Source organism: Vicia villosa, linkage group LG6 (assembly GCF_029867415.1).
Source record: "Vicia villosa cultivar HV-30 ecotype Madison, WI linkage group LG6, Vvil1.0, whole genome shotgun sequence".
Lineage (NCBI taxonomy): Eukaryota > Viridiplantae > Streptophyta > Magnoliopsida > Fabales > Fabaceae > Vicia > Vicia villosa.
In genome coordinates, this window is record NC_081185.1 from 137,362,241 (window position 1) to 137,383,732 (window position 21,492).

The window sequence follows — 21,492 nt, forward strand, 5'->3', positions numbered from 1 at the left end:
TCATCAATAAAAACATTAACAAGTGCATTTGCACACTTGTTGACTTCCATACACGAATGAACTACTTTTACTTATTCTCGTCATGCTTGTCTTTTAGGGTATGCTTGGATTGATGATATGTGATGGAATAGAATAAGTAGAGTTGTAACTAATGAGATTTCATTATTTGAATTAGTTAATAATGAATTGAACATAATGGAATACATTCCACCCCATTCTATTAAATTCTTTCATTTTTTGTTCTATCCAATTTGGAGGTATATGTGATTGAATGAGATATTTTTAAAAAACTAACTAAATAATAAAGTAGAATATATATTTCATTCCGCTCCGTTGCGTTGTATTCCACTCCCTTCCTTTATATTCCATCAATCATCAATGCTTTAACTTAAACATGTTGTCCCTATAATAATCTCCTCCTATTTTCATTTTCTCTTTTTTATATTTATATATTAGGAAATATAAATAATTAAAATTAAAATTAAAATTAATTATTAAAAAATAGCAATATCGTCGACTCTAGGATTCCAATGCCAATGTCGACTCCGTCGCTCATACATACCCGTCACCGGTTCAACTTCATTGGAAGTTTGTGGAGAAACAAGTGGATGATATAAATTTATTAAAAATCCTATTCTTTTATAACCAGAGCCACCCAAATATGAATATCATAACAAAATCTCCCTCTGGAATTACAGAACAAGTGCTGTAAGGGATTAGTGGATGGGGTGCTGCTAGTTTCTCATTTCCTTCCAAAAATGGTGCCCAGACTCTCTCTAATGGCTTCTCACCATATCTACCCTTCACCCCTTGCCTTCCCCAAAACAAACATCAAGGTAACAACATATCCAAATCTCTTCATCTTTTCCAATTCTAATTGCTCCCCATGCTTTTCTTGTTATCGTAATGGTGTTATTGTTTTGTAAACTAGGGTTTTTATAAGCATACGTATAAGGTTTGTTTATTAATGCGTAAGTTTTCAATTGGTTCTTTTTATGATAGGAGTGTCAAAGTTTTTCACCTTCTTTGGCAAAACCAGACATGCTCAATTATCAGTATCCTTTTCTTAAGTCAAGTCTATTTGTAGAGCCGATGAAAACACAAAATACATGGTTTGATGAAAGTCAGTTTGTCAATGTTGATTCCTCACCTCAATGGCCTGTATCAATTGATGCACAATCACAAGGTATGTCTCATCTAACCATTTTGTGGCTAATTTTTCTGTAGTGCTGCTTGATTATCGATTCATCGTTATCATATATTAGACTCAATAAAGGTTGACTTTGTCCAGAGCTGTGGCCCTGTGTAGGTTAGTCACGATTCAATATTAACTAAACAACAAGCGGCTTTATTTGTACATGGTTTAGCGTTGACAAATCTATTATGAGGTCTTGTTTAGCCAGAGTTTAATCGTGGAAAATTTAAGGTCCTGTGTTATAGTCCATGTTGCGCACCCTCATACATTATTTATCTCCATTTTGATTCATTGATGTAAGAAATAGGAGAGAAGATGAATGCATGAGATTATTTATATTGCTAGGTTATTTGTTTTTTATGTTGTATCTAATTGTGTCTTCTGAGTAACATTATTTACCTTTCATTTTTACAGAATCCTGCTCAAATGCAGTACTTTTAGGGTTTGGCATTGTTGAGCGATGCACTAAGCACGATACAGTTTCAAATCTCCTAAAATCCGGAACTGCTGAATCGTGTACAGATGGTGCAAACATATCCTTGTTATTAGACTTGATGAAGTTGCAGTTGTCAGCCATTAATGAACCTCAACAACCATTCTCATCTGACTCCGCATCTCTTTTATACCTTAATGACGAATTCAACATCAAGAAGCCTTTGCTGTATTTTCTTCAAGATACAGCTCTTACTTCAAAGGTTACCGTTCATCTTGATGGCCAAATCACATTTATGGGTGCTGAGATTCAGATGAAAGATCTTCTTTCTGTAGTTGCTGAGTCATATTTGTCAAAGAGCTTACATAAGGGTGAAAAGCACTCAGTGCTTGTTCCACACTTCAGCAGGTAAAAACAGAATTATCATCTAATTTAGTTTGTAATCTATGTTGATTAAGAACTGCATTATGTTTGCAAAAGATATGTCTTTCTCTAGTATATTGTCAAATTTTATCCTTTTAGATGTTGTGCAAATATGGCAATCAAAAAAAGATGTTGTGCAAATATTAGAGTCGTCCCAAATAGGTGGTTCGGGGTTGAGATAAGAGACACTATAGGTATTAGAACCGACTATGATGTTATGTTATTTAAGATACTTTAATTTAAGTTAAATTAAATTATTGGTTCTTATACTACACACTTGTTTTCAATTGAACCCATCTGTGATAAAAAATAATGATCAAGTACCTGCACACAAACACGCCTACGCACACATGAATGTAGATATAAGAACTTAATTATAACCTTTTTCTAATCAGGAGTCTCATGTACTAGGACCAACTGTAGATTTTAACCTTTAAATCATTATAGCTGAATCAACTTGCTTCTAGAGCTGTTTGCATGGAATTGAACAATTAAATAGTTAAATACATTTGTGAAACTGTGGTATTATTATTTTATTTTATTTTTTATTCGGTAAAGGAAACTAACTTGACAGTGTCCTGATTTGACATTTTAACATTGTTAGTTTTGTTTCAAGAAACTGATTTTACTGAGATTCTATATGGACAGGGTGAGTATCAATGAAGTAGAAGTACAGAGTCATTCATCTACAATGAATATGCAATCTACCTTAACTGTTCCTTTAAGGAGGTATGCAGAATATACTTTTCCTTTTTGTTGATCTTATTTCTTGCTGTAATATGCTCTGACTCTGTTTAGGCTAGAGAAATCACATGCTAGAGAAAATAATTGCTGTTGTATTTAAGCTTAACTTGTGTTTAAATAATTGGGTAAAAAACTGCTTTTTAAGTCTGTATGGAAACAATGAAAAATATTCTGGTCACGGAAATAGCTTTTTATCTTCTATAGAATAATAATCAATTCTCAAGAACAAATCAAATGAGAAAGGATTATCTTCTTTTAGACTTTCTTTTGCTCAAGATATAGAAAGTTAATGTTTTTTTCTCTTTCCCCTGCAGCCCTGAGAAAGTCAAACTCAAACCATCAAAAAAGAAGAATAAGAAAAACAACAGAGAAAGAGATATCTACAAGAACTATTCACATGCATGTGAGAGCCTTCTGTCCTTGATGTTCAACAAGAAACAACATCGGAAAACAATAATTCCTTCGCTGAAGAAATCCGGCCCCGAGCTTCCTGAGCTTCTTATGCAAATTTCTGCTGGGATTGCTGGGACTGGCATTGCTGTCCTACTATCTGTTATGTGTAAGCTAGCTTGTGGAAGGGTTATTGTTTCTGCATCCAGTTTTTTCACTACCGGGTTGGGATTTGGGTTGGTTTGGCTTTCTTGGGCGGTAAGTAAGCTAAGGGCCACAATCTTTAGCATCAGCAAGAATGCGGGAAAGTCGGGTTTGAAAGAAGAGGTAATGATTCAGAAACTCGATAAGAGGATTAGAGATATTTACTTTGGCTCCGCAGCATTACTAGCAGTGGCAGTGCTAAGTATTGCTTGAGTAACATCTCCCAAAATGTAGTTTGTTGAACTGTAAATGTGGATGTCTATAGTTATGACTAAACAGTTCCAGTAAGAAATATTTGAAGGTATCAATTGATCAACAATCGAATGTAGTTAATGTGTCATAGTTTCAGGAAGCATTGTTTGGTATTGTAGTTTGTAATGTAGAATTTTGCTATGGAATCAAGCAATTGGCTTTCTCTAGTACTCATTACTCCAAGAATAATAAAATTAGTGCTAAGGTAAAAACTGAATTGTCAAAATATTGCTTAAAGTTGTTTGAGGACTCAAGTTTAACAGGGAGTACACTTGCTTCTGCTCCGAGAGATTCTACAATTAAATTACAAAAGACTATGATCCCACATTACAATATATAGCTGCTTACAGAAGGTTGATAGAGAGATTGTTGTATTTGGCTACCACTTCTCTGATTATAGCCTTTGCAACTCAATAATTGAGTCAATTCCCGGCTTCTCCAATTGAAGAGCACTATAAGCAATCTTTGAGAGTTCTCAAATACCTCAAACATTCACTAGACAGAGGCATTTTCTTTTCTTGTACTTCGAAATTTCATTGCTTGTACCACTCAAGATCTTCAGTGGGATATCCTTTTTATTGTGTGATCTGATGCAAAACGCCACTAACTTATCTGCTTTTTACTGGGGCTATTAGTTTCACATACAATTCATATTGTTGTAGATCCTGTGTTTCATGAGTGTACGAAACATCTTGAAATTTATTGTCATTTAGTTTATGATGAACTCCAATCTAAACTGAAAAAGTTGTTTCCAGTGGCTTCTCAGAACCAAATAATAAATATCTTCACCATGACTACAAGCTTGTAATGCTGGACATATAGCACCCTCTAACTTGTAAGGGGTATCAAACTATACCATCTAGGATGAAAAAATTGACTAGAGTGTGTACTCAGACTTTAACTTATAATTAGAACCTGTATAGACTGACTTATTTAAGTCTTTTTTACGACCATAAATAAGTTTTGCAACACTTTGAGAGACTTTATCAAAACATTAAGATATCTTTTGTGAATTATTTTTTAATTTATTTTTTAAAATTTTCAAAATAGCTTAAAAAAAATTACTTATAGGATATATTAAAACAATTTAAATTTATTTTATCTTTAATTGTAAAAATAACTTATACAAACTTAAACTATTTATCCAAACAATAACAACTAATAAGCTTATCATCCAAACAGTCTCATAACCACTAGTGAATTGAATGTCAGAGTATATATAAGTTAAATTAGGATTGTATTCATGTTCTTCTCTGATACTTTGAACTACCCTAAAAATGTAACCATCTGTAAAAAGATATTTTGATAAGTTAAGTTTCATTTATTTAAAATTGCATAAGTTGAGCACTATAAAATGTGAAAATCTCATTCCTCTCGAGTTTCGTCGCTGATGAACTTCTATAAATGACCAGATTCTATAAAACATTTACGTTACCCGGTTACCACAAATGCTAATGGTTCAAACCTGAGGATTAAACTACATATAGCTCAGATAGACAGATTCTATAAAACATTTACGGTTACCCGGTTACCACAAACGCTAATGGTTCAAACCTGAGGATTAAACTATATATAGCTCAGATAGACGGCCAATATATAGTAAAGATGAAAGATCTACAGACATGTTAGAATCAATCTTACAATCATGTTAACTTTGTTGCAGACATGTTAGAATCAATCTTACAATCTTACATAAATTTCAAGCTATATATATAGATGCACACTACTATATCCATAAACACTGTCTAACAATCATGTTAACTTATTGATATAACGGAAATCAATAGAAATAGAGAGCAATAGTCTTAAAGCACAATGAATAATAATAATTTAAGATAAAAAAGACTGCAAAATCCAACATCTATGACTTAGACTGTTAACGTATAAAGAGATTACTCATTCACATATTATTTTTCATAAAGCAGGAAGAGTCTGCAGCTATTGAGCTTCTTTTTTTTGTGAACCAATGTTGACAATATGAACTAAAAAAATGAACCATGAAGATGAGCTTCTCTATAATTTACTCAAATCATCATCCAACCACCACCGAGTATTAATTGGTTATCACAGGGATTGTATTTTCAATAGATTAATCGGATCCCGGGGTTGAAACCCCCCCTTTGCAAATGTGACGGACTAAATTTTTTTAATGACTTCAGTTCAGCACTTTTGATACCACACCTGCACCAACTGTTCTGCCACCCTCTCTCAAAGCAAATCTTTGCCCTGTAAAATCAAATGACAAACAGTAAACTTTCCATACTCCAGCATAATGTGCATAATAAATTCAGCCTATGTGAGGATACATCGCAGCATATTGGAAAATGTGTGTGAGGAGATTAACATGCAGAAAATAATGACATCCTTCTTCTCCCTTTTGTAAATTATAATTAAATAATAATAATGTTATCCTTGTAGTTAAATAATATACTGACCTGTTTCAAGTGGAACTGGTAAAATCAATTCAAACACAGCAGTAACATTGTCTCCAGGCATAACCATTTTAACATTTTCAGGCAACTCTACTTTTCCAGTAATATCAGCAGTCCTCAAGTAAAATTGAGGTCTATAGTTAGAAAAGAAAGCAGTGTGTCGTCCACCCTCATCCTTTGTGAGTACATATATCTCTGCCTCAAATTTCTTGGAAGTTTTTACAGAACCGGGTTTAGCAATGACCTTATAAAAACAAGACAAAGTTAGTAAATTGGTTTCTCGATTCTAGCATTTTAATATGAGAACTCGAAAAATATCTACTGAAACAAGTGAAGATTAATATAAAGTTCTCAGGAATCCTGCATCCTGCAACAGTGTCCAAGAGGAAAAGCTAGATCATTGCTTCTAACCTGACCACGTTGTATGTCTTCACGTTTCAGCCCACGGAGAAGAAGACCAACATTATCACCGGCCTAAGAAATGTAAAAAACCAAGTTTAATGTATGCTCTGTAAATATCCCTCAATATGAAGATAAAAAAAAGGCTTACTTGTCCTTGATCCAAGATCTTCTTGAACATCTCAACTCCAGTGACTGTTGTTTTAAGAGGACCACCCTACCATGGAAAACTTAGTTTTAGCAAACAACGTTGCAATGCATGAAATTTATCAAAACTCTAATACTAAAAAACAGACCAATGTCCAAACAAGAGCAAAATATTAATCTTTTGCCAATAGCAACTAAGATATAGAAGCAATCAATTGATTAAGGAACTATGAGAATTCAAAGGGTAATCCAGGAAATGACTCGGTCAACATACCTGCATCAGACCTAAAATCTCAACTTCATCACCAACTTTGATGATCCCTTGTTCAACACGGCCAGTAGCAACTGTTCCTCGTCCCTTGAACACAAATTAAAAATATAAATCAGCAGACATGACATTCTGGATATCAATGTTTCTAATTATGATTCTGCTTTGCAATATACAAGATGAAATCAAGGCAGATTGTGATACTTCGATATTAATATTTTTTAAATAAAACAAAAAAGAGACAACATTGTTTTTCAAGGTTTCATATCCAACTGAAATTAGCTTGAAGCCAGCAGTGTGTTAAGTCAACATCAACATCAAGGCTTAACAATAAATTATAAAAAGTACCTCACAACTAACAAGTATTGTAAGAATACAATAACCAAGCATGTACTTATTTCAATGAGTTGTCACTCTTCAAAAGTGTAAGAAAAAACAAAATAGAATCCAAGCCCTTTTACCTGAATTGAGAACACATCTTCAATGGGCATCAAGAAAGGCTTATCAAGCTGACGAACAGGGTCAGGGATGTATTCATCTACAGCATCCATTAATTTTAGAATGGCCTTGCTGCCAATCTCTTCATTAGTACCATTTAAAGCAGACAGTGCTGAACCTCTAATGATAGGGATGTCATCCCCAGGGAACTTGTAGAAGCTCAGAAGCTCTGCCAGATTAACAAAAATTCACTTCAAAATTTACCAAATAGGAGGACTACAGAAAGTTACAAAGGTGCGTTCTTATCATGAATACTAAAAGGGAGGGAAGGCACATTGTTAGAGAAACACTCACCACGAAGCTCCATTTCTACAAGCTCTAACAATTCTGGATCATCGACAGCATCAACTTTATTTAAAAAGCACACAAGAGACGGCACACCAACCTGCACAATTCATGTAACGGTAAATGAGTGTTAATCTAGAAGCAAGCAAGTAATGGTAGACCTAAAAGTTTACTTCTATTGTTTACAAACCACTTCAATAGAATACCTACTTGGCGAGCTAGAAGAATGTGCTCCTTGGTTTGAGGCATTGGTCCATCAGGTGCAGATACAACAAGGATACCACCATCCATTTGGGCAGCTCCAGTAATCATATTCTGCAAAGCAAACAATTGTTAAATATGTGCAATAACTAAACAAGCACAAAACAGAAGAAACATGTTTCATAAAATAGTGTTGATGGTTGAGTAAGAACTATTTTGTACTTTACTTAAAACTTAAAAGAAAACTGATAAGAGAAATGCCTAATAGTACATTAAGGCATGTTGTAGTACTAAAGTCACGTCAGACAAAGCAGTTTATCTGAGAGGAGCAGCAAAGCCATGGCAAATTTTTGAGTGACTAATTTATTTTTCTTTACATATTTTGGTTATATAATTAAAAATTGATACTAATCTGCATATTCAATTTCAATAGAGGATGGAGCTACACACGCACCCAACTAGACAATATCGAGAATTCTGTAATAACTTACAACAACAACAACAATAACAATCAAGTTGTACCCCCACTAAGATGAGTCAGCTACATGGATCAAACAACGACATAAATTCATTCATATATAGTATCTCCATTCTACTAACTAATCTCTGTCTTTCTTAATAATTCCTTTGAGTTTTTCTAGGTCTTCCTTTGCCTTTAGTGATTTGGCTACCCTCTATCTAATTTACCCTCCTTACTACATAGTCTATATATCTTCCCTTCACGAGCCCAGACCAACTAAAAGTGATATTCCACCATCTTTTCTATAACAAGTGCTACCTCAACTCTCTCTAATGTTTTTATTCATGATCCTATCTTGTCTAATCTTATCTTACCATACATCCATCCGTTGCAACATACATATCTATGCTACATTCATTTTATTCTCGTGATGATTTTTTCATGCCCAACACTTTGTCTCAAGACCTCATAAAAGGAAAGGGTTCTGTTAGGAAGTCAACAACCAACGCAAAGCTTAATCAATTTTCTCTGACATGGATCAAATACGTGATTCTGTCAAAGCTTAAAATCACTCAATTTCATTCCACCACCTTTAGATATTAACAATCCTAAGTAAAAAACATTCAACCATTTCTTAAAGCTTAATCATCGTGTTTCTATTAATTAATTAATAACATGTATACTAAAAATAAAAATGGATGACGTAAAACATGATGTCCAATCCTTTCTCATTGCCTTGAAACATCGTAACATGACTACTGAAAACCTATTTTCAATGTCCCAAGAAAGTGTAAAACATATTTATAAAGTCACTGTATAATTACTAATAAATTAAATCCTAAACACTACAACTCTAGGCTATGTTTAAGACCAAATTCAAAGCTTACTTTGACATAATCTGCATGTCCAGGACAGTCTACATGAGCATAATGTCGTTTAGCAGTCTCATACTCAACATGTGCCTGAAAATTGTAGCACCAAACAATTCCTTCCATTTTTATACAAATTGATTCACAGAAGCCCGGAAAAAAAGAAGTAATAAGCAATAAAAACAAATCCTAACCGTAGCAATTGTAATTCCTCTTTTCTTCTCTTCAGGCGCCTTATCAATTTCATCAAAAGCAATAGCCTTAGCTTTCCCTTCATCAGCAAGCACCTGCAATCAACCAAAACCACATCAGCTCAAAAACCTAATCGATTGAAACCTAAGCTTTATTTGACTTGATTTTACTCTGGTGATTGCAGCAGTGAGTGTGGTTTTGCCGTGATCTACGTGGCCGATAGTTCCAACGTTAACATGAGGCTTCCTGTAAGCAAAGCAACAAGACATCGTGAATAAATAATTTGCAAAATTGAAGAGTGAGAGAGAGATAAGATAGTTACGTTCTGGTGAAAGTAGCCATGGATCTCCACCAAGGGTTTGAGGAAGAAGGAGATGTATTGTCATTGGTGAGAGGGGATTGAGATTGAGGTGAACGAGTGAGGGAAGTGTGGAATTGAGAGTAGAAGAGAAGAGGAGAAAGACGTTTGGAAGATGAAGATGAGTTTCGGAGAAGAAGCGTAGTAGCCATTGATTTGGAGTGAAGAAGGTGAAGGTTGAGGAGGCGAGGGTTTTAGATGCAGAGAGAGAATAACGTTAAAAAAGTGAGAAATGAAATGACAAGGGTTTTAGAATGGGCGCCCAACACCGACCCGGAATATTTGCAAGGCCCAAATTATTTGCAGCTCTTAGTTTATCAGCAGCATCAGTCAACAACACCATTGGAATATTTATTTTTATTTTTATTTTTATGAGAAAAGAAAGAATTTGTCGATAGACCCCTTGAATCTCCTAGCCACCTGGTAAAATTCCAATTATGTCCCTTGCTTTTTAGATGTGCATTCTAAAGTACATTTTTTTCATTTTTTTTTGTAGGTGCATCTACGGAACGTGTTAAAACAGAGTGTTCCGTAGATGCACCTACGGAACAATCTGCGGTCTTTTAGGGTCTGTTTGGTTCAAATGAGAGGGAGGGGATGAGAGAGATTTTAATGGAGGGAAGGGAAGGAGAGGGGAGGGGAGGGGAGGGATATTAATAATAATTTACATTTTTATCCTTGTAATTTTATATAAGTGGGAGGGATATAATAATTTACATTTTTATCCTTGTAATTTTATATAAGTGATATGATATTCAATTGTAAAAATTTCATAAATATTTTTTTGGAAATAATATTTGTATAACTGAGTGATTAAAAAGTCTTAACTTATAGCATAATATTAAAAAAATTGAGCACACTTGATTCGTATTATATCTCTCGACACAATATAAACTATGCGTTGATAACAACTCCTGAATACATAAAATAAATTATAATAAAAAATAAAAAACTATAGTAGTTGTAAGTTTTATTAAATAAAAAAACAAAAAATAACTTGAAGGTGAAAAATAATTATAATAAGTTAATGGAAGGCTTGGAAGCAATAGAGAAAAAATCACAAAAAGAAAAGTAGGAACATGAAAGAAAATAATATTTTTAAAATAATAAAATAAAATTGAGGATATTTTAGTAAATATATTAATTTAATTAATATTAAAACTCAGATCCCCTCCCCTCCCCTCCGAATCCCCCCGATTCGGAGGAACGCAAAAAGTGTCATTTGGAGGGATTTTGCTCCCCTCCCCTCCTCTCCCCTCCTAAAAATTGAACCAAACACGTTTCATTTTAAATATTCCCTCCCCTCCCCTCCCCTCCCCTCCCCTCCCCTCGCTCTACCTCGAACCAAACACACCCTTAAAATCACAAAAACTCAATTTTTGTAACAACAATGTAAAACTCCATTCCAGTCAATCAAAGTAATGCGATTTAAAGGCAACGAGTAAATAGTACACCAAAAATAAATATAGTATAAATCGTCGGCCAATAATGTTGAATACATATATCAAATCCTCGTGCAAAAATGAAATCAAAATACAGAGATGAAATAAATCAGTCGGCATTACTACTATGTGTGACGTACATCATCCTGCGCCTCTCTGCTGCCTCTGGCCTCGCCTCCACGTCCCCCGCGCCGTCTGCTGGCTACTCTGCCTCTACCCTCGAGTGTCCCACATGTCCTGGAACGGTTTTAACAGTACAAAAATGCCTCATATGCCACCCTAAGGATACCCTCCTCAAGACGCAGACCAGCAGACCCCTCAGGGAATAAACCATCGGTAATGCCTGCCCACGCCATGTCAGCTATCTCATGACACCGAGGAAGAACATTCTAAGTGTGGTCCATCTAAGCCTCATGAGCCTGTAGAATCTCCTCATGGGCTGGTTTGGGCGGTGATCCAGGTGCGGTGGGAAGCATGTATGGGTGCGACACTTTGTAGTACCAGGTGATGTACCCGTCGATGCAGCTCCAGTCCCTCTTTGATGTGGTCGCCCGAGCCTCGGCAGGAACCAAGTGGTGCTTCCAGTCAATAAAGACCTCATCTAGCTACCGACGGGTCACAGCGATAGGAGCGGAGTCAGAAGGGTGGCGAGGTATTGTCTGCTGGTAGCCGAACTGACGTAAGACGCACTCCGGAAGATAATAGACAATGATGGTCGAATTGGCATCCAATCATCCAGAATATAGTACGAAATGGAACCGTCTCACGGTAATAAGCATAATAGTTACATTGGATGTCCTCAACAGCCACGCGGTCAAGACATTGCTTGTAAGGATCCGACACCTGGTTCCCTCTAAGGGGGGCATAGGCTCTGGCACGCGGCTTATCTTCAGTGTAATCCGGCACCTCTCCCCAGGTAGTCGGTATTAATGAGTCTTCTTGATGTACATATATTGTCATTGCATAAGTTGTTGTAGCATGTCGGTCTTGTATGCATTTTATAGCGATGTGGCTTTAATGGCAAAGGACGATGTGGCCTTAATGGCAAGTGACGATGTGGCCTAAATGGCAAATAGCAATGTGGCCTAAATGGAAAAAAGTGACGTGATATGGTACCACATGCATAGTGTTAGTGAAGTAGGTCTCATGGCATTTATGATGTTGTCGGTGAATAAGATGTGAATTGTATGAATACTTGTTGTAAATATTGTGTATGTGATGTGTATTGTTGATCAGTGTTGATGCGCGAAAAATGAATAATATGATTATGCATGTTATACTTTATCTACTTATTATCAAGCTTTCATTTATATTGTTATGATATCTCACCCCTTCTGTTTGAATGTTACCTTTACGTGAGTAATGTGCAGGTGATCCACAATAGATGAAGTTAGCCGTTATTTATTTCGAGTCGGCGTTTTGCTTTGATACGTAACACTGAGGATGAACGCTTGCTTGTTTTGCTTAGTTGTTATTTCTTTTTGTTTGAAGAATTGTGGGAGTGTGTAAACTTTCTTTTATTTGGTTAAATGTTGGTTATGATTAATTGAGATGTTAAATAATGAACATGATTTCTTTTCTGTTGCGATAATAAAGAAATTGAAGTTTGAGGACTATGTTGAAAATGTTGTCGGTTCATCCGAAAGTGTGTTATGTATCTATTTATTTACATCTGAGCAAATTTGTGATATGTTGGAAGATGTGACATCCTATTCTTGATGATTTAATTTAAAAATTTATTTACTCTGATTTTGTTAAACTACTGATGGGGAAAATAGGGTGTTATAGTAAATATTGGGAATACTATGAAGATCATTGTTGGCAGACCAAATCCCTTCATTCAACCAAGGTTCGGGTCTTTTTATATTTGTTTTGATGGTTGTAAAAAAGGATTCATTAATGGTTGTAGACCCTTTATTGGAGTTGATGGATGCCATTTGAAAATTAAGGATTAAGGAGTGTGGTGAAGATGTGCTATAAGGAGATTGCCTGGTTTGTCTTATAGGTGCATAAAACGTGACAAGTTTGGTCACAATGCTCATTCATATAAAAGCACAACACAAGGTCCAAATGGGCTGAAAAGAAATGTATAATAAGTGTATGTTAATTTATTGTGTATGTTGTATGTCAACATATGTATCTTAACTTATTATGCATGTCATGTAATCTCGTAGAAAAAGGTCAAGGCTATAACAGGCAATCCAACTAAAGTGGAATAAAAGTATATCAACCTTGTGAACACAACCAACCGAGGTATTTATGTGTTACCTTGTGTTTTGCCTGTGTTTTAAGTGATACCTTATTTTACGTGTTGCCTGGTTTTTAGATGGATGCAAATTAACCATGTGAAGGAACAACATAAACTGACTTCTTTGGTGACATTTCTGATGAGCTTATTTCAAGCATTCCTGAGATAAACACAACACATACTGGAATCCCACTTGTTGCAAATCAGCCACCTACTGCAGAAGAGAAAGATGCCACAAAGGCAAAAAAATGGAAATCTAAACTCAATCAATAAGGAGGCAAACCAATAAGAAGGAGGTCAAGTGAGAGAATCAAACTCATGTGGTTTCAAAAACCAATCACATGATATGGTTTAAACCCTGAATAACCTATGTATTTGACAGAAGAAGAGAGAAGTATTTTGACACAAGAAGGCATTGGATCTCAACATGCAAAGAAGAAAATTAAGAAGTAGTTTTATGTCTTTATGGATGTATTTAAGTTATGACTTGGTTTTATGTCTGTTTTAACCTTTATGTATGACTTTATTGTTATTTCTTTTGTAATGGCTTCTGCCGTTTTGAATTTGGCTTCTATCCTTTTGTAATGACTTATGCTCTTTTGTAATGAATTATGTTAGCATGTAATGACTTATGAAGTATTAATCTAGTTGCCTTTTTACCATTTTTATTAAATGACAGAAAAAGACAACTTCCATAAACTAACTCAACTAGAGCAATGTGGTTTACAACATCAGTTCATAATAGACATCAAACTTCCTATTTCATTACTGAAACAGTAAAATACATCACTGAGCCAAACATTAAACTTCATATTGCATAAACTTGTATAATACTGCAAACATAAACCAAGACACCAAAATTTCCATCTTGAAATGGAAATTTTTTCCTCTTCATAACAACAATCTTCAACTTGGTTTTTTCTAGCTTATTTGTTGTCATTTCTAACTTCACCATTGCCACAGTTTTTACAACAAGTTTCAATCTTTATGAATTCATTCATGGAGTGAGAAACTTCATCATCCCAAATAAATAGGTCACAACTATTCCCCATTTACATACACAAACAACATTAATGGCATAACCTTCAATAATCACAATGTGACAAATGTTTTTCGCAAAACTCATGGATTCAAGCACTTACCCCTACGTTATGACATTTTCAAAACATTCGATTACAGTTTTGAACAGTGTTCACACCACATCTTCATCGGACGATGGCATCCACACCTGGGTACTAGGGATGACAATGGGCAGGGTACTATAGTCATGTCCCCATACCCGCAGTTAATTTTTTTTGTACCCGAGCCCATACCCGTGTGGCCACCAATGTTCATACCTGTACCCGTACCCTATGGGTACCTCAATACTCGTCCCTGTCCCTGTGCCCGTTTACCCGCGTTTGTGATAAAGTTAAATTGATTAATTATAAAAATATATAATTTTAAGTTTTTTTAACAATATTAAAAAAAATATATGCATGTTATTGTTGAGTTCAGAAATAAATAAACACTTTTATTAAAATGTGTAATAGTTTAATAACGTTCTTGTGTAAAAACTTAGTATAGGTGGAGCTTGCTCTTTGAGGTAAGGGAAGCTATGGAACACGAGGATGTTGTGATTGACTTAGGGGATTTAGAAGTAGTGTACTGTATACTTTGTTCCAAGAATGAGTGTCTTGCTTATCCCTTTGGCAGTAGGCCCTTTTATAGCCTTGATTTGGTCCTTAGAACCTCATTAAAGAGGTGTCTTTTGGACTTTCCATCGTTACAAACGTTATCCACGTCTTTATGATCAAGCCATGAATGACATATTTAAGTTTCAGTTATGGCCGAGTTGTATGTAACAGCTAAGCGTTACGCCCAAGCTGTGTTGCGACCCCTCATGTATCCTTGGTACGCGACCTTCACATCTACCCCGCTTCATCTAGCCAACTGACTAGGGTACTCGCATACTGACCAAAGGATAGTCCTCGACTGGCTTTCGTAGATGTCTTTCCATCCAAGATTCAATCTAGACCGCGTCCTCACAAGCATCCCGAGTATGGAACAAATAGCAATATTTTTTTTTAAATTGATAAACATGCGTTTTTATATAATAATATAAATGATATTATATAAATATGTAGTGCGACTATGGGGCGGGGTGGGTAGTAAGATACTTGTGCCCGCACCCATACCCGCTTATTTTAATGGGTAATTACCCGTGCCCATGCCCAATTTGCGGGTTTTTACCCTACTTGTTATGACCATTTTTTGTGGGTACTCATAGGGTATGGGCCAAATTGCCATCCCTACTGGGTACAATTGAAATTTCAAATGAGTTATTGCTTCCAACACTGTTACTTCCAACCATTTTTAGGTTTTAGAGTTTCTCGAATCTAACACGAAAGAAGGATAGATAGAAGAAGTAGCAGATAAAAGAATTTTTTTTATGGAAAAACGATAATGAATAGATAAAAGAAGAAGGTTCAGAGGGAACCCTAACATTAAACAAGGTCCAACGTGACAAAGAAAGCACAGTCAACAAAACCTAAGTGGCCACACAAGATAATTATAGAGAATCTTGAACCAAATTTTGCATCAAAGTGTTTTTTTAGGGAATATGAAAATGTTGAGGGATCACAACAAATTTTTTTATTGGACATATAATTTTTTGGATGGAATTTAAACTATTTTTTTTGAAAAATGGATGGTAATTAAAATAAATAATATATTCGAATATACATATATGAATTAATCTTGAATGAATTTAGAGATGTATCTTCAAACTAATTTTTTTTATAAAAAATAATATATTAAAAGATATATCTCTAAATTCATTCAAAGATATTTTCAAATTTTTAGAGATGCTCTCTATTGTACAAGGGCGCAATATTTGCCTAAGGGTGGAATAATTGCCAAATAAAAAATGTTTACTACAACAACATCTTGATTTGCAATAAAATTGAATGGTGATAATGAATAGCACTTGAGGTACTGAAGCAATATTTTGATTTATTGGTATCAAATTGACATTATATATTTTGTACTAATTGTTTATTTTATTTTTTATTTATAAATTATATTTATTTAAAAATGTTATATTTATTTTCTTTCTACAATTTCAATTTTTTTTACTTTTTAATTTCTCTCACAATCTTTTCTCTCTATTTTTTATTTTCAAAATTTATTTATTTTACTATTAATTTAAATAAATTAAATTATTATTTTAAATTAATAAAATTATATATATATATATATATATATATATATATATATATATATATATATATATATATATATATATATATATATATATATATATATATATATATATATATATATATATATATATATATATAGCATATCTTATGAGAATGAATAAGTTATATGAGAATGTGAGAAAGAATCTGAATATATAGCATATCTTATGAGAATGAATAAGTTATATGAGAATGTGAAAATGAATCTGAACCATTAGATTTTAAAATAAATGGTAGAGATTATTTGTCATTGTTTTTTTTTCTCTCCTCCATCATTTATTTTAATAATGGAAGAGAGAGAAAAAAAAATTAACACATAATCCCTACCTTTTATTTTAAAATCTAATAGTCCAGATTTATTCTCATATTTTCATATAAAAATGTCATTCTCATATATAAAATAAAAATGTGAGACTTTAAAATTGTACACTTAAAATTAAATGAATTGTGTTAACATGATATACAAGTTGTACAACTTATTTGTTTAGTTTTTTATATTTCAAAGTAGGTGGCAATCCTAAATTCTTTTTTAGTTTGTTCATCACAACTATTTTCAATTAAAAATATCATCAAAGATTATGTCAAACTTATAATTATAATAATTTAATCTCCATAACTACACTAATTTATTTTTTTTTGGTTACAATTTTTTTTTTTATAAATTTTTTATTAATGTCGATAACTAGTAACTACACTAAGTTATTATACATATTAATGTCGCAAACATTGTCAAATATATGTTTTTTCTTTTATATAAATTTTGGTTTTAATTCCCATTTAATAATAGGGAGAAATAAATTTAAATATTTATTAAAATTATTTAGCTCAACCATATACATTTAGATTTCCAACAATTTTAGACATATGATTATAATTTTTAGGGTTAATAGGTATTTTTGTTGGTAATATATATATATATATATATATATATATATATATATATATATATATATATATATGGTTGGTATTATAATTATAATATAATTTAAATATTATAATATATATATATATAATATATAATATATATAATTGAATAGAAGCAAGCAACCAAGTGGTAGATGATATCCCTTGCAATCATTGTTCAACATTGGTGGGAGACAAAATTTTAAACTTTTATATTTAACCTTTTTATCATGAGGTGGCAAAACGGAAATAAGGTGATTAAAAAGGATAATTATAATTTTTTTAAAATATATTTACCATTTAAATTTTATTCTATAATTAAAAGATTTGCAAAGTAATCCACCATAAATAAATTGCAAAAAATTAGAATATGGTTCCTTGCAGTCAAGTGATTTGGTTTTTCTTACTATATATAGAGAGAGTCACTATCATAGATTCATAGTTATCAGTCCCCCAAGGAACTAATGATGATGGAAATCAAAGATGATGTTGAGGATGGTAAACACAAAGGAATTAGAGAACCATTGATAGGGGAAAACAACAACCAACTTCTCCATGAAACCAAAGATCATAATCATCATCCATGGATGCTTTACTTCATAACATTCATTGCAGTTTGTGGTTCTTTTGAATTTGGTGTTTGTGTAAGTCTTTACTTACTATAAAGTTGTTCCATAGATGAAAATCAGCAAAAATAAGCACTTTTCTTTGTACAAGATGTGCTTGCTAGTTTAGTTGACCAAGATTTTTATACAATAATTGTTGTTTTTGTTTTTGTTTTGTTTTTCAGGTTGGATATTCATCTCCAACTCAAGATGCTATCAGGAAGGATCTTAATCTGTCTCTGGCAGAGGTTAGCCAAAAATGCTTGAAACTTAGATTTTTCTTCACTATCCTTAGATTAATGATAACATAGGAAAATGATTAACTATTTTAAATAAACATTGTCAAGTTTGCATAACTTCTACTCAGTGGATCTGATTCCTGTGGTAGATTTGATGTTGTTTTCTTTGCTTTCTCTGATTGAATGTATGCAGTACTCCTTGTTTGGCTCCATCTTGACATTCGGTGCAATGATTGGCGCAATAACAAGTGGTCCTATTGCTGATTTTGTTGGACGAAAGAGGGTAATTTCCAGCAAAATGATGATGGTTGTTTTGGAATTAACTTCCAAATTTTATTATTTGGAGTATTCATAAAAAGTTGGTTTTGGAATATATATGTAGGCAATGAGAGTATCAAGTGCTTTCTGTATTGCAGGATGGCTTGTTATTTATTTTTCAAAGGTTCTTACTACAAAGCCTATGTGATTTTTTTGTCATAACTGTTCTCCAAGGATTAACTGAGTGGCTTTTCTCTTGTTCTCTTACATATATATTTAGGGTCCAGTTCCTTTGGATATTGGGAGACTAGCAACAGGATATGGAATGGGAGTCTTTTCATTTGTGGTTCGTTGTAGTTCTACTAGTTCAATCAATTGATTCTCAAATTTTCATTTTTAAACAATTGCATATGTTCAACTTATTCAAGTGTGCCTTTATATTCAATGTGTTATTATATAAAGGTTCCTGTCTTCATAGCAGAAATTGCGCCAAAAGAACGCCGAGGAGTCTTGACTACCTTAAATCAGGCATAGTTTTACTACAAATTGTAACTCTAGTGTCATGAAAACAACTTATATACAAGTAATTGCAATGAAGGTAGCACTGACATATAAGCTTGTTTTTCTTCTTTTGTAGTTCATGATTGTTATTGGGGGATCCGCGTCATTCATATTAGGAACAGTACTTTCATGGAGGGCTTTATCTATAATCGGTAAAAGTTTCTTTGAAATTTGAACTTAGATGATGGCTGGTACTAAATAAGTGTTTGCAATTGTAGGCCTTATTCCCACTGCTGTTTTACTTTTCGGTCTATTCTTCATTCCAGAGTCTCCTAGATGGTTGGTAAGTAATAAATTCTCGTACCAAAATTCTCGTACCAACCAAGCAGTTAACTGATTAGGTGCTAAGTACCAACCAAATAATGACTTCAGGCAAGGAGAGGTCGCACGAAAGATTTTATGGCTACATTGCAAATACTTCGCGGTAAAGATGCTGATATATCTCAAGAAGCAGCAGAAATTCAGGTTACTATATGTTTGTGACTTTGCCATCATGTATAATACTAAAGAGTAAAGACGAAGCTTTCCAATATAACGCAATTAAGCTTATGTATATGTTACTGCCGCATAGGATTATATAACTAGTTTAGAGCTGCTTGCAAAACCGAAGATGCTGGATTTATTTGAAAGAAGATATTTGCGCTCACTCACGGTAGGTAACTATAACTCCACTATTGATATGAGTTCATTTTCTTTAAGGGTGTGTGTGGAAAATGATAGTTCAATTTCCACCTTGTCATGTTATTGTTGTATTAAGAAAAAAGTTAAGGATGTATTCATGACTAGATTGGAGTAGGGCTTATGGTGTGCCAGCAATTTGGTGGAATCAATGGAGTTGGTTTTTATGCTAGCAGTGTTTTTGACCAAGCAGGTAGTTACTTCTCTAATTGCAAATCTTTATTCAAAGTCTGTCATTTGCATAGAAACGGTAGTTCCCAATGAAAATCATGTTTTAAAACTTAACTTCATGAAGAACTCAGATTTTTATTTTTGTTTTGGCGTATTGTGTAATTTAATCCTGTTGTAGGATTTCCTTCCGCGACCGGTACTATACTTTTTGCTATCCTTCAGGTTCTTATTTCTAATTTATCCAATCATTCATGAAAAATCTAATTTTTTTCACCCTTCAAATTCCAACCAACTCAACTATGTTTTTTAATTTCGCAGATTGTGGTCACAGGTGTTGGAGTAGCCCTCGTAGACAAAGCAGGCAGGAAGCCTCTACTATTGGTAAATTCAAAACAACTTATCTTCAAACTTTACTTATATACTCTTCATGTATTGTATGATATTGTTATTGTTATTTCTTTGTTTCAATTAGGTATCTGGATCAGGACTGGTTACAGGAAGTATATTTACCGCAGTTGCATTCTATCTAAAGGTACATCCCGACTAAAAATATTACAGCTTCAAGTTTTTAATCCAGATATTTATGTAAAATTGATATAGGCTCATGATGTGTGTGCTGGAGCAGTTCCAGCTCTTGCCCTAGCCGGTTTACTGGTATGGCTGCTACGTTTTCTCTAGTGATGTTTTTTCTATGCATCTCAAAAATATGAACTCATTCTCCAAACGATATTTAATCTTTCTATGATATTAGGTCTACATAGGATCATTTGCAATAGGAATGGGAGCAGTTCCATGGGTTGTGATGTCTGAGGTACGTCCCGATCCCTTCGATTCGTCAGTTATAAAATATGTCTGGTATATCAGAATTAGTATGATTTTAATTGGCTAAAGGATGGCACAAATTTGACTGAATTATTACCTTTATCTTGTGTTGCAGATATTTCCTGTGAATATTAAAGGACAGGCTGGAAGCATAGCCACATTGGTGAACTGGTTTGGTGCATGGCTATGCTCCTATACTTTCAACTTTCTCATGAGTTGGAGCTCCTATGGTAAATGCATTTTTTTCAGCTTTATTTCATTTCAAGAAAGCTACAGAACATGCATGTTTACTCTGTATTCATGATTTTTAGGTACCTTCATTCTTTATGCTGCAATCAATGCACTAGCTATATTGTTTATAGTTGTAGCAGTTCCAGAAACCAAAGGTAAAAGCCTTGAACAGTTACAGGCAGCCATTAACGCGTAGGAAGTTTGCGATTCGTAGTGTTTGGCCGTAGAACATCAAAGGATACAAGTTGAAGATCAAATTGTTAGCATTATTTTTTGTCTGTTTGCTTCTATATTTGATAATTGAATTCACTATTGTTTATAATTCACATTGCTTGTAATCCT

General features: G+C 33.7%; 3 protein-coding genes across 4 annotated transcripts; 2 read left to right on the forward strand and 1 right to left on the reverse strand.

Moving 5' to 3' along the window:
* Window positions 1-582: 582 nt before the first annotated feature.
* LOC131610181 (uncharacterized) lies at window positions 583-3,811 on the forward strand. Its single transcript, XM_058882064.1, has 5 exons — window positions 583-836; window positions 1,003-1,186; window positions 1,610-2,036; window positions 2,700-2,780; window positions 3,110-3,811. The coding sequence occupies exons 1-5, from the start codon at window positions 759-761 to the stop codon at window positions 3,600-3,602; spliced, it is 1,263 nt and encodes a 420-aa protein (XP_058738047.1). The 5' UTR covers window positions 583-758; the 3' UTR covers window positions 3,603-3,811.
* Window positions 3,812-5,446: 1,635 nt separating this feature from the next.
* On the reverse strand, window positions 5,447-10,004 carry LOC131610180 (elongation factor Tu, mitochondrial-like). Its single transcript, XM_058882063.1, has 12 exons — window positions 9,715-10,004; window positions 9,563-9,638; window positions 9,395-9,487; window positions 9,219-9,293; window positions 7,881-7,985; window positions 7,680-7,770; window positions 7,349-7,554; window positions 6,894-6,977; window positions 6,624-6,689; window positions 6,485-6,547; window positions 6,077-6,317; window positions 5,447-5,867 (listed from the first exon to the last, which is right to left on the reverse strand). The coding sequence occupies exons 1-12, from the start codon at window positions 9,900-9,902 to the stop codon at window positions 5,797-5,799; spliced, it is 1,359 nt and encodes a 452-aa protein (XP_058738046.1). The 5' UTR covers window positions 9,903-10,004; the 3' UTR covers window positions 5,447-5,796.
* Window positions 10,005-17,962: 7,958 nt separating this feature from the next.
* Window positions 17,963-21,490, forward strand: LOC131610182 (sugar transporter ERD6-like 7). 2 transcript variants are annotated; one of them, XM_058882065.1, is made up of 18 exons: window positions 17,963-18,229; window positions 18,376-18,438; window positions 18,623-18,712; window positions 18,812-18,871; window positions 18,968-19,033; window positions 19,150-19,215; window positions 19,325-19,400; window positions 19,467-19,531; window positions 19,621-19,713; window positions 19,820-19,900; window positions 20,035-20,119; window positions 20,276-20,319; window positions 20,416-20,478; window positions 20,570-20,629; window positions 20,698-20,751; window positions 20,849-20,908; window positions 21,035-21,149; window positions 21,231-21,490. In XM_058882065.1, exons 1-18 carry the CDS (start codon window positions 18,050-18,052, stop codon window positions 21,344-21,346), a joined length of 1,437 nt encoding a protein of 478 aa, XP_058738048.1. In that variant the 5' UTR covers window positions 17,963-18,049; the 3' UTR covers window positions 21,347-21,490. The 2 variants fall into 2 exon arrangements, with proteins under 2 accessions (XP_058738048.1, XP_058738049.1); XM_058882066.1 differs by lacking the exon at window positions 20,698-20,751.
* Window positions 21,491-21,492: the final 2 nt, after the last annotated feature.